The sequence below is a fragment of the Megalopta genalis genome, chromosome 1 (genome assembly GCF_051020955.1).
Source record: "Megalopta genalis isolate 19385.01 chromosome 1, iyMegGena1_principal, whole genome shotgun sequence".
Lineage (NCBI taxonomy): Eukaryota > Metazoa > Arthropoda > Insecta > Hymenoptera > Halictidae > Megalopta > Megalopta genalis.
In genome coordinates this window covers 37,436,237-37,449,135 of record NC_135013.1, presented here as the reverse complement: position 1 = coordinate 37,449,135, position 12,899 = coordinate 37,436,237, and the positions used below count along the sequence as shown (strand labels likewise).

Sequence of the window (12,899 nt, the reverse complement as noted above, 5' to 3'; positions counted from 1 at the left end):
GCAAAATTCTATTATGTCAATTATTATACATGAACCCTGTACTCTGCTTGGGTAGAATATCAAAGGTGAACATTCTGAATTCCTGGTGCGTCAGGGTACTGGTGTTAAAGGTCACAGAACACCACCTTCATTGTTCGCACACGCTGCAAAGCTGAGTAGCTTAAAAATCATTTCAGCCTAAGAAATTAAGAAACCATTCTGTAATCTACAATTTCTATGTGAAGCAGACAAATCGGTATGTATTAGAATAAACGTTCTATCATTAATATACATATATACATACACATATATTTAATATAATATGTATACAATAATATGTATATTTAATAATATGTATATTATAATATGTATATTGTCATATACATATTATTTTGATATGCTGGATAACAAGAAATATTGACAAATATTACAGAAAGCAATTGTAAAAGATATTGTATATTGAATAGTTAATTTCAACTGAAATTTTCAAACAAATCTTTTGTATAGAACACAAATGATTCTTACCGTTTTGAAATTCGCGCCGTTTCTATCGACCTCCGTACAGCGCCAATTGGTGCAGTGGCAAAACGCTCAAACCGTTAGCCAAAATCGACTCTCAGTGATTTGGCTAACAGTTTGGGCGTTTTGCCACTATCTTAATTGGCGCTGTTCGAACTCTGAATTAAGCTTCACCTTATCTTCATAAGAGACGCCACAATCGTCCACGTGTGCCCAATGCAGGGCTCGTTAAAGAACATCAATTATGCCAGAATTAGGCAATCAAAAATTAAACCAGGGGCACAGAACTGTTCAGAAAAATTTGTTGCACCGATATCGTGTAATTAAACTGTGAACTATCGCATTTGACACATCAAAATTGTTCGGGAAAATCCGGGACGTGAACACATCTGTATTCTACACCGGTTCAAAACCAAAATTCTTACGGCGGGCAATCGCGCATCAATGTTTCGCCCTATCTTGTAATGTTTTATTTATGATTAAGTGTTCCTTCATAAACAGTGCCATAAGTAATGTGTAATTTTCTCCTTATATTTGTGTGTGACCGTGCTGATTATTTATTAACTCGTAATTCGTCTACGATTATATAATTGTAAATATTTTGTTAGTACTTGTACATGCCAACTGCGTTTATGAAGATAAACAAGTTTTTTGTAAACATACAATCTAGGTTCAACTAGCGTCACTCCATTAAATTTCATTCACGATGGATATTTTGCCGACACAAATAATTGAAGATGATTTCATGCCGACGCAGAAACTATCTCATTTATTGCCATATGAAGCAGTGCAAGAGAAAATGCAGGTACATAATACTTAATAGTTTATGCATAACTATTTTCTTCGTCATGACATTTTCCGTGTTGTCGTCGATACTTGTCGATATTACGATATTGAATTCGAATTGTTTCGACGAATTAATTTTTTATTGTTTACACGAGTATTAAAAATAATTGATTCACCGTAATATTATTTGTTTATATTTAATTTACATATATAAAATATTTTAGATTGGAACATTGAGAATCGGTTCCACAACTTATCCAATTAATCGAGGAATTACTAAAATTGGTAGACATCCAAATTGCAGTATCGTACTACTAGATCAAGTAAGTTTTTACATTTTTCGTTTAGGTTTATTATAACAAATAAGGAACAGGATATGAAATAATATATTATTTTTGTTATAATATATACAGACTGTATCCAAGAAGCACGCAGAAATCGAAGCCAACAGTGGTGAAACATGGATTTGCGACATGAATTCTTCAAACCGAACAATACTCAACGGTGTAATAAAATATTGTTTATGATTATATACAGATTATTTTCACATTAATATAGAAAGTACAGTAAAGGCTTAATTAAACATTGATACAATTATGTATTATATTTGTATTTATCAAGTCACAGGAAATAAGTTGACAGAAATAATTATTTATAAAAATTTGTCGAAATATTAACTATGTGTGTGTACTTAAGATTTGTTTTACTTTTATTTACAGTCTGCTTTAAGGCCTGGTCGATACTATCAACTAAAAGGTGGAAGTGTTATCGAATTTGGCATGGTGCGGGCTGTTTATTCAGAACTTAATTCAGTGGATGAATCCCTAATCCTAGAAACCCCGATTGCAAGTCGTCTGAAAACTGTGAATACAGTTATTCCAGGAACACCAGATACATCCATAGTAATTATCATTTAAAAACATTAAAGTACAGAAGTAGAAAATTTTTTTTTAAGTAATTTTCTCATTCTGTTAAATGATTCTATATAGAACTATTCGTCTACATTGGAGACCGAGACCTCTATGATCCCAGGGACCCAAGCGGACAAAGAAGACTCTCTATTCCGACGACCATCCACACCTGCGAGAAGTTCTACCAACAGTCGCAAAAGCTATCTACCAGACTCTTCTATTGAGAACAGCATGCACGAGTCTAAAGGCTCTCTATCTCTCCCGAGAAAGGAGAATCAAGATGAACAGAGGGTCAGTATTCATGATATGGAAACGCAGAAATCATTTGAATCTCAGAACAATTTGAGTACCGACATCCACGATGTTGAAACTCAAAAGATCTGCTTAAGCAGCTGCAGTTCTCCACACCCTGATAAACAGACTGACATACATGACATAGAGACGCAACCTGAGGATACAAATAGCCAATGCAATGTGACAGACATTCATGATATAGAAACACAGCATGATGATGTGGATATTCATAGCTTGGAGACACCAAGAAAGATTGATGTGCAGAACGTTTCCGTCAAAGGCGATGAAAATACGAGTTCTGTTAATGCGGAACAAATAAAAGAAGCAGAATTAATGGTAGATGAATCTAGTATGAAGGCACATAAGAATGAAACTCAGTCCGAGGAAGCTATAGTCGAAAAGGATGAAAATTCCACGCTTTCTAAACAATTTGAGATCAGCCGAAGAAGTTCGCAGGAGTGTTTAGAGTTATCGATAACGACCAACTTCGACGATGAGTGCTCGGAACACGATGAAAGTCGCAATCTTCTAGAATCGCCGAATTTGTTAGTGGACTTCATTGATGATGATTCAGTGGACAAGTCTAGACCGAAATCGATCAGCCATTCGAACTCTCCTGTGAATAACAATGAGATGACTGAGAAAAGCAGCGACGAAGAGAATATATTCGATGCTGCAACACAAATTAACATTAACACTGAGAAAATTTTAGAAAAAGTGACGCAACAAGTTGATTATGCATTTAAAACTTCTATGGAAGATGATTCTGATGATACTGATCAAGAGGGTGTATTTCAGAGGTATTCGCGAGTTGATAGTCAGGATAGCAGTCAGGGTAAAAGTCAGACAAAGAGGCAATCTGATAGCGAAGACTCCGATACAGATGATGAAGGACATTTCACCGCGATAGCGGCGAAAGAAAAAAAAGCTGCGTCTATGTCTCTTGAATTGAGACAGAATGAATGCAAGCAGAACAAAAATGATGCTGGGTCGAGTGGGGAATCTGATGATTTGTTTGATATACCCACGCAAAAGGTGAGCCTTAACGGCAAGGATTCTTCAAAAGGACAGGGCGATATCAGTAAAGATAGCGTCGACTTCGATACACCAACACAAGTGATTGAAATGCACGTACTTGAGAACATGACAGAAAAAAAGAATTTGGACATGGATGCGCCAACGCAATTAATTGAAATAAATGAACCTGTAAGCAACATGGAGCACAAAGACACAGAAGATATAGACGACTTAATGCCAACGCAAATAATACCCAGCATGGAAGTTTCCACAAACGTTAATCTAACAAAAGATAACACTAAGCATAATAAAGAGAAGGAGGAAGCTGACGTGCAGTATAACACACCAACGCAAATTATTGCAGAAGTTCCTATCTATAATGAACCATCGCCCAATGACCCAGATCAATTGAATCCTCATTTAGTAGACGAATTCAGTGTCGAAGACATTGATTATGAAATGGCACCTACACAGTTGCTGGCTGACATTGAGGAAAAGAAGAAGACTACGTCAACTAAGAAGAAAAGTAAATCGCGAAACTCCAAGAAAGTATATTTGGATGATACTTTGGAGAGAAATCTGAATGCGATGTTTGATGACGTTAATGAAAACATCGAAGATCAACCACAAATTTCAACTCAAGTGCTTACGAATATACTACAATCATCACAGAGTGAAGAAACGTCCACTGATCTTAATATTGATAAAGAAACGCCAAAGAGTAATAGAGAAAATATGTCTACAAGTAGGGTGAGAAACAAATCACCTATAGTTAAACCAGAGGTATCGCCAGTGCTAACAAATAGGAAGTCACGCAGGTCTAGCTTGAGAAAAGCTACAAATCATAATGACTCCCAAGACTATTTCTCCAACCTTACCTCGACGAGGAAACGCAATATTCTTGTAGATTCTCAAGATAGTGATAGTCTTAACGGAGATGTAGCTGATTCTAAGAAAGAAGTTGAAACAGAGTCAGTAAATAAAATTGTAAACAATGAGAATATTGCTCCTGCTGTTTTATTAAAGTCTGCGTCCGAAAATTCATCATCGACAAGGCTTTCAAGAACAAATAAAGCCGAGGAGTTGAACAAGTTTGAGTCCATTATAGAGAAAACAGACTCACCAAAGAGTAATAAGAACGCTATAGGAGATTCAGGCAAAGGTGATGAAAAATATAACACATCAGTTGATGCTGGACCATCTGAGCTGTCCGTTAGTACACTGGAGTCTGATGAAGAAGACATTATGTCAGGCTTACCCGAAGTTCGAATTTCAGGAACGCTGTCGAATCCAGCAAGTCCTACTTCATCGACGTCGACAGAATTTAAATTGTGCACTAGAAGCACGAAATCAAAGTCCGGTGCAAAAAAGGCTGAAACCAGAAAGAAAGGAGCTCCAAGAAAGTCAACTCGAAAATCAGTTACACGTGTGAATGCAGAAAACAACGCACCTTCTAAAGTTAGCAAGTCAAGGACTACAGTAGTCTCAAGCATTTTTACCAATTTTGATGCTGATAAAATACCGATGACGATACCAGAAAGCAATGAGAACGAAATAAACGAAATTATGCCAGCGAAGAGGATGTCTTCGCGCAAATCGCTACAAACAGAACCAAATCCTCCGCAAGAAGAAGTAAGAGACAGTCCCTCCATTCAGGGCAATGGAAGGACTCGTGCTACCACTAAGAAGGATGTTGATAGTACATCTGCTTTTCAGGTCAGCAAAGAAGTTCTGATTGCAAAAGAGACTGAACCTGCAAGAAAAACTGCTCCGAGGGCATTGCGTGGTGTTAAGAGGTCGCTTAGTTCAACTGGTGTAACTGAAAGTACCGCAGTGAAAAAGTTTAAGGTGGATGTCGGTGAGAAAACGTTTGTGGCTATCAAAGGTAGAAAAAATAACGCTAGAAGTGTTCCAGCTACCAGAAGCAATTCTGCAAATATTTTGGACTATATAATGAGAAAAGATTCGCCGGTGTTCAACTCGGACAGTTCACAACAGTCGCTTACCAGCAGTCAAGAAAATGCCGAGACTAAACAGTTGAGGATAACAATTACGAGATTGTCTTCCAATACTCCGACATTACCACTATCTCCTAGCACAGCTGTAGATCTAACGACCGAGAATGGTCAAGCGACTATCAACAAAGCCATAAGTACTTCATCTGAAGAAGAAAGTGGTAGAAGTACAACAGAAAGGACCAAAAGAAATAATAGTAGACGGGCAACGAGCAAACGTAATGTGGAGGATATCAGCGCACAAGTAGGAGAAGAATCGCAGGAAGTTGAGATGATTATGAACTCCTGGGTGGAAGGGCAAGGTATTAATGTAAATGTAAAGAACCAGGAAGAGACGAATGAAAATGCAAAAAGTGTTAGAACAAGAAGTACTCGGAAACGTGGGCACACAAGTACTAATACCAGTGAAGAAATTATAGAGAACACTTCCTCGGAGGTATATAAGTTGGATAACCCCAGCTTCGAGGTGCCTACAAAGGCCAAGCGCGCTAGAACTTCCAGAAATACTACAAATGTTGATAAAGTTGCAGCGAATGACACAACTACAAGAGAAAGAAGGAACATTGCAACTAATAATACTGTAAGTAAAGAAACTACTAAAAAAGGAAAAAAGAAAGGAAACGCGCAAAAGGTGGTCACGGAAGAGAAGAATGAAGTCAGTATACTAGAAGAAACAACGTTTTCAGAAATCAATTCTAGCATGGATATGTCAGCTATGTCAACACCAACTAGGTCAAAAAGAAATATGTCTACCTCATTTGCAACATCATCGCCATATAAAATAAAACATAAAATTTTATTCACTGGCATATCCAATGATTACACTAAGCTGTTAACAAAACTGGGTATGTATTTCTTAATTATGAACAAAAGTAATGGTTTAACTATATTTGTACTATAATTGTATTTCTACTTGCTTGTAGGCTCATCTCAAGTTGAAGACCCAACAAAATGCACTGTGTTAGTCACAGATAAAGTTCGAAGAACTGTTAAGTTTCTGTGTGCATTGGCACAAGCAGTGCCGATAGTTTCAATAAGTTGGTTGGTCGAAAGTGAAAAGGCAGGACACTTTGCAGAATTGGATAATTATGTATTGAAAGATCCTGCTGCGGAAGCTAAATTTGGTTTCAGATTAAGAGGAAGCTTGGAGAAGGCGAAGAAACAAAAATTGTTGGATGGATATACTGTTCTTCTAACGCCTAACGTCGCCCCACCGTTGCCGGAATTGAAAAGTATGTTTAAAAAGATATTAGTTTCTCCAAACTGTAAAACTAACGGTCAAGTAATAGCCGTTTATTTTTTCAAATTTTACAAAATATTTGTAACTTTAATGTATTAATTTAACAGGTATAATTAATTCATGCGGTGGTAAACCATTGGTTCGACCTCCGACAAAATGGCCAGAAAAAGCAGTTATCGTTTCCCGTGAGGAAGATATTGCAACTGCGAAAAAGTTCATCGCGAAAGCTCCAACAACGGTCACCATACAGTCGACAGAGTTTATACTAACTGGTATTTTGCGTCAAGAATTAGATTTCATTAAGTACAAATTAACGTAATGTGTTATTACTAAAGACTGAATACATATTACGTGAGAGAAAGTTGTATATAATTCTTTTAAATACTTGAACGTTGATTTTATAAATTATAAATACGTACACTGGTGTAGTTCACATAAAATTTAAAAATATATAACTATATTTTTGTACAATTACTTAATTATTTGCATTTTTATATAGTTCCATGTTTTAGTTATTCCTAATATTTTTAACTTTCCAGTAAACGCAAAACAAAAAATAAAAGTTTTAAATATTTACAAAAATCTATCTGCATAACAAATTCGTTTTTCTAACGTTAAAATTAGACGAATTATTTTTAGACATAGCCTGATTTTCTAAAGAAAAAATTCGTCCCTTTATGAAGATCAATATCCAATAGTTATCCAAACTTCGCAATATTGTTATTTGTTTATTTATATGATATCGATACAGTAGTTTCTCTTAAACTTGTATCATGCCTTAATTTCTCGCATCGCCTTTACTATTGTGATATTTACATCGTGATATTTACGCTATCCGTCGTACATGGGGTATGGTTATTATTAAAAATGGCACTAAAATTAGTGTTACATAAATTTTATTGCATATTTTTATACCTCAAAATTATCACTTATATTATTTACAAAAAAAATTTTAGGTTTAATATTTTACAAAAATGTCAACAAACATCGTCGCTGCGCTAAGCCCGTGACACGCGTACGTGATCCCGGCCGATAACCCTTGAGGAGCAGAATTCACGTCAGCGTGACAGCGGCCGGCAAAGTGTTAATGTCTAATCGATCCTGCATTGAGGATCGATGTGGGAGATTGCGACGTCCCTTGTGGAGAAAAATTAAAGTTTAATTCATAGTCCGTACAGCGCCAATTAAGTTAATAACACAACGCTCAAACTATTTGAACGTTTTGTCATTGCACCAATTAGTGCTGTACGGACCCCGAATTAAGCTTCATATTTTCTCCACAAGAGACGCCACATTCGCTAATATGTCCATGGACACCACTGGTCTTGAGTGGAAATTCTTGAAACGATTGGTCATAGGAAGGAACGGACAATGCGTTCAAGTTTTTCATTGGCTCCCGACATTGCAATTTAAAAGGGAAGCAGAACAGAGAAAGAAAGATATTTTGATACAATATTAGAGATATACTTTATTTCAAACCTCAAATTTCCTAATTAACGCAACAATTTAAGTTAAAAGATATTATTTATAAAAACTGTGAGTCGATCTGCAATCTCTTTCATCGAAACTCGATATTCGAATCGATTCTAGATGTCGTAACAATCGATCTTCTATCGCCAACCCCCTCCCTAATAAGATGGCGGAATTGTGCAGAATCTAAAACAGAAAGGACTTTTCCGTTTTGCTCAATTGTGTATAGAAAAGTGAGAAATGGGTTCGAATAAACGGCATAAAACTGAGAAAAGTCGAGACGCGAAGAAGAAGCGTCACCGTAGCCGCTCACGAAGTTACACGCCTGAACGCGAGAAATCGGAAAAGCACAGGCATCACAAAAAGCATAGAAGGAAAGAGCGGAAGGATTATGACAGCGATGGTTATTATCTGATTAATTCATTTTTAAGATATTAGAGATACGGTTGTACGGTGTTGCGCGGTTCTTGCGAAATCACCGTACACTACGGTCCCCTAATGTAATTGTTTACGAGCAGTTCCATTAACGCTACGCATTTTCGGTTTCGGTTCGTCTCGGTCCTCTCTGGTTTCGAAAATATCTCGTGTCACATCGACAGAAACGCATTTAGCAGTCTCAAGATTAAATAATTCGGAGGGAACTGAAGCGAATAATATTTATATCTTACATAGGTACATAAGCATTTTCTATGATGAGCCCACGGTATTTAGTATCAGTTAATGCTGTGTTCGTTTCATTTCAGTCGAGATAGTTAATGCTCCGCCTCCGCCAAAAATTTCTAAGTCGTCGCACCCATCTACACCTCCACCTCCAGAGATTTCCAAGCAACGTAGTCCATCACCAAATAAAGGAGGAGCAGCACAGACCTCTTTGTCTATTGAAGAGACAAATAAACTACGTGCAAAGTTAGGTTTAAAGCCTTTGGAAGTCGATAGCACGCCCAAAGATGATCCTAACAAGATTAAAGATGATCTAGGAGAGTTTTACCATAAACCTGCTCCTGATGTCAATGAAAAGTTGAAGACACAGAAGCTAAAGGAGAAAATTGGTACTCAAAAACAGAAGAGACAGATTGAGGCTAGTTTATCTAAAGTAAAAGTTTTGGGTGATTGCGATTCTGACGATGATACCAAAGCCTGGATTGATAAAACCAGGCGCTTGGAGGAGGAAAAAAGGAAAGCAGAAGAGAGGGTTTGTCCATTTTTAAGAATTCTTTGATGTCTGGTGATGTTTTACTAATTGCAAAATTTAATGTTGTAATTTTCACCTAGGCTAAAATGTTGGATCAGTTGGATGAAGAATTTGGAATTGGAAATCTGGTAAAAGAGGAAATACACACTGCAAGGAGCACAGCGTACACTGAAAAGAATTTGAAAGGTCTTAAAGTAGAGCATAACATCGTAAGTATTTATATCCATACACTGTTTTAATACATAGGATAGTTTTATAAAATTTTTGTTGTCCATTAGGAAAAATTTGAAGAGGGTAAAACTGTAATCTTAACTTTAAAAGATCAAGAAGTATTAAATGATGGCGAAGACGTACTCGTCAATGTAAACATAACTGACGAAGAGCGTTATCAACGTAATATTTTGAATAAGACTAAGAAACCTGGCTATGATGCATATGATGAAGACAATTTTGATGAATATGGTTTCCCGAAGAAAACTATCTTGGAAAAATATGACGAAGAGATTGAGGGCGAAAGAAAAGACAATTTCGTATTAGGAGTGAAACATAAAGATAGCAAATCGAAGCTTGATTATGTTAAACAGCGTTTGGCTACCAAACGATTAGAATCATTACAGATAACAGAGCCAAAGCTAGCTAGTGAATATTACAATGACGAAGAACTCGCAAAATTCAAGAAGCCAAAGAAAAAGGTAAATCTGCAAATGATGTTAACAAATGATTGTTGCGAACTATTTGTGTAAATGCTTCATGTTTTTGCAGGTTCGAAAAATTCGGAAAAAACTAAAAGCAGAAGACTTAATTCCTGAAGATAATGATTATCTTCGTGATTTAGGAAGCAGAAGAACTAAGCGACCCGAGGAAGTAAAAGATAACGATTCTTTAGATATAGACGATTTAGGAGGTAATTGTAATGTTTTTTTTACTATTATTTAGGTTAATTTAGTTGGTTAGGTTGATTTTAAATATATTTTAATTTTCCAATCAAGGTCCTTCCGAAGATCTAAGTGGAGTAAAATTAGAAGACGATGATAAGGACCTTGAACTGCAATTAACGTTGAAAAAAGCACAGCGCTCGAAGGAAATGCATTTATCGAGCATTGAGAAAGTTGTAGACACTATCAAACAGGAACCTTCCAGTTCCGAAGAAAATCAATGCGGGCATATTGTTTTGAACGCTACCGCAGAATTTTGCCGGACTTTGGGAGACATTCCCACTTATGGTCTTGCTGGAAACAGGGAAGAGAATGGGCAGGAACTTATGGTATTAGAGTACAATTTGTTTTTAAATTAATTAGCAATGTTATATGCAACTGAAATTATTTTATTAAAATGATAGGACTTTGAGATGGATGGGATCAAAGAAGAGCCGCCTACAAATGAGGAAGAAGATGATGGTCGTGGTGCTTGGAACACCGTGCATCTAGGTATTTTTATCGACTTCGAATACAGAGCTGTTTCTGTTTTCAAAAATTTCATTTTCTATTTTTTTTTTAATAGATGAAAGTACGTCTGAACCGGTAGCAATGGAAGCTGCAATTTTGGACGCCGAGCCTTCACTCGGACATGGCGTTGGCGGAGCTTTGAAGCTTGCAATGAGCAAAGGTTATTTGCAAAAGGAAGACAGCAGTCGGCCATCCGCATCTCGGTTCGCTCATCTTCAAGCACAGAACTATTCGATAGAGGACAAGACGTACGGGTATGTATGGAGTATCACTATTGTTCAATACAAGAAGCTTTCTTACAACACGTTTCGCGGTATTTTTTCAAACGTACGTAAGAAATATTCTTCTATTGAATGTATTCGACAATGTTGTTAGACGAGTCTCTAGTGAATTTCAAACTGTTAGTTAACAGTCTTAAATAGAGCCCGGATTTCGGTGCTCGGAAATGGATGATCCGCTACCGCAACAAGAGTTAACTGCTTTGTCGGAGACGATCAAAGGGCCGAGAAAGAGGATTTATTGAGGTATGTTTATATTATGCGATTCTACCGTCGCCGAGCAGGATCTGTACACATTCTAGACAAGTCCAGCGTGGAAATCGCATTCATTCAATTAATAAACTAATCAATAATCCACTGGAAACGTATCACTTGGTAATCGTGTTATATGTGGACATATAAGTTATGGTCACCTTATGTTCATATATAATACAAACAACGAGCAATCAATGTTCTGTTATTTTTAACAAACATAAATATTGCATGTCTCAACATGTGGACTATCTTGTGGAAAGGTTTTGTTAGACTAAGGATGTTTCACATTTTTTTTTTAATTCTCTCTCGAGGGAAAGAAAACACACTTTAGTTAAATAAGAGTGTAGATGTAATTATCTTTACATCGACTTGTTTAGATTTACGTTGATCTAATCGCATAATGTAATGTATCTTCAAGAGGCAGCAGTTCACTTTGAAATATTAATTTTTTGAACGACATTCACTGTACCTTCACTGTACTTTTCGAACACCGAACTTTTTGGGCTATCGTAAATTCTATGAAAGTTTACTACATCCGGTGTTTGCACTTTTCTGTGATTTTATCCACATGTTTTTCTTTTCTTAGGGATGACGACAAATTCGGCAGAAGAGATCGTTTTAATGGTCCTACCTCTGAATTCAAAGAGAAAGATGGTTTCAAACCGAACGTAAAACTGGAATACATTGATGACGATGGACACGTTTTAAGCGCAAAGGAAGCTTTTAGATATCTTTCTCATAAATTCCATGGGAAAGGTCCAGGGAAAAATAAGGTAGAATCAAACTTATGTGCTCCGCTTAATACTTGACCTTGACCAATTGTCTAATTTTTAGGTTGAAAAACGAATGAAGAAGGCGGAACAGGAAGTCCTAATGAAACGGATGTCATCTACAGATACACCTTTGGGCACCCTTAATTTGTTGCAAGCGAAACAGAAGGAGACACAGTCACCTTATATAGTTCTTAGTGGCAGTAAACAAATGCAAACGTAAGATTTCACAATTTGTAATAACCAACAGGCTTAAAATATTTTTTTTACGTAAAAGTCATTGGTTATTTTTCTTTTTTTCAGGACTAGCATATCGAAGTCGAAGCATTAGAGGTTTTAATGTTGTCTTTTATGAGGATTGTATATAATATGCAGACAAGAGGAAGGATCTTATCGGCACATCTTTTTCAGGCATAGTAGGAACATCGCTTGTCAAAAAATGAATTGCACATTTTTGATTTGTTAATCCACGTACAGGATAATAAAGTAACATTATGTAAGTTTATAAAAGAGGTTCACCTTTTTCACGCTTCTCCGTGTATCTTGTTTCTGGGATTATATAACAGAGGCTCCAGTAATTTTCATTCGATTTTCGAAGTTGTGTATATGGTGACAAAGATGTAAAACTTTCAGTACAATAGCCGGAGAAAATTTTATGAATTTTCTCGATGTATACAAAGCAGTATAAATTCATGTGACGTTTTCTTCTCTGTCATTCAAAATACTCT

At 36.4% G+C, this 12,899-nt stretch overlaps 2 protein-coding genes across 6 annotated transcripts; both read left to right on the top strand.

Annotated features, from left to right (window-relative positions):
• The first annotated feature begins 677 nt into the window (after positions 1-677).
• LOC117218701 (uncharacterized) lies at positions 678-7,240 on the top strand. 4 transcript variants are annotated; one of them, XM_033467259.2, is made up of 9 exons: positions 678-1,090; positions 1,169-1,303; positions 1,509-1,607; positions 1,698-1,790; positions 2,004-2,186; positions 2,274-5,138; positions 5,223-6,366; positions 6,445-6,753; positions 6,869-7,240. In XM_033467259.2, exons 2-9 carry the CDS (start codon positions 1,205-1,207, stop codon positions 7,078-7,080), a joined length of 5,004 nt encoding a protein of 1,667 aa, XP_033323150.2. In that variant the 5' UTR covers positions 678-1,090; positions 1,169-1,204; the 3' UTR covers positions 7,081-7,240. The 4 variants fall into 4 exon arrangements, with proteins under 4 accessions (XP_033323150.2, XP_033323149.2, XP_033323148.2 ...); XM_033467258.2 differs by having other exon boundaries at positions 678-1,007; positions 2,274-6,366; XM_033467257.2 differs by having other exon boundaries at positions 679-1,090; positions 2,274-6,366.
• Positions 7,241-8,372: 1,132 nt separating this feature from the next.
• On the top strand, positions 8,373-12,681 carry LOC117218769 (U4/U6.U5 tri-snRNP-associated protein 1). 2 transcript variants are annotated; one of them, XM_033467413.2, is made up of 11 exons: positions 8,374-8,634; positions 8,975-9,423; positions 9,504-9,632; positions 9,702-10,115; positions 10,186-10,327; positions 10,413-10,687; positions 10,763-10,850; positions 10,924-11,122; positions 11,988-12,174; positions 12,236-12,390; positions 12,475-12,681. In XM_033467413.2, exons 1-11 carry the CDS (start codon positions 8,472-8,474, stop codon positions 12,500-12,502), a joined length of 2,229 nt encoding a protein of 742 aa, XP_033323304.1. In that variant the 5' UTR covers positions 8,374-8,471; the 3' UTR covers positions 12,503-12,681. The 2 variants fall into 2 exon arrangements, 1 of the variants encoding a protein (XP_033323304.1); XR_004489864.2 differs by lacking the exons at positions 12,236-12,390; positions 12,475-12,681 and adding an exon at positions 11,274-11,392 and having other exon boundaries at positions 8,373-8,634; positions 11,988-12,180.
• Positions 12,682-12,899: the final 218 nt, after the last annotated feature.

Coding starts and splice junctions, on each gene's coding strand:
- LOC117218701 (XM_033467258.2), top strand. CDS start 1,205: ATGGATATTTTGCCGACACAAATAATTGAAGATGATTTCATGCCGACG. Junction 1,304..1,508: donor CAGTGCAAGAGAAAATGCAG/GTACATAATACT, acceptor AAAATATTTTAG/ATTGGAACATTGAGAATCGG. Junction 6,754..6,868: donor ACCGTTGCCGGAATTGAAAA/GTATGTTTAAAA, acceptor TTAATTTAACAG/GTATAATTAATTCATGCGGT.
- LOC117218769 (XM_033467413.2), top strand. CDS start 8,472: ATGGGTTCGAATAAACGGCATAAAACTGAGAAAAGTCGAGACGCGAAG. Junction 8,635..8,974: donor GAAGGATTATGACAGCGATG/GTTATTATCTGA, acceptor GTTTCATTTCAG/TCGAGATAGTTAATGCTCCG. Junction 12,391..12,474: donor GGCAGTAAACAAATGCAAAC/GTAAGATTTCAC, acceptor TCTTTTTTTCAG/GACTAGCATATCGAAGTCGA.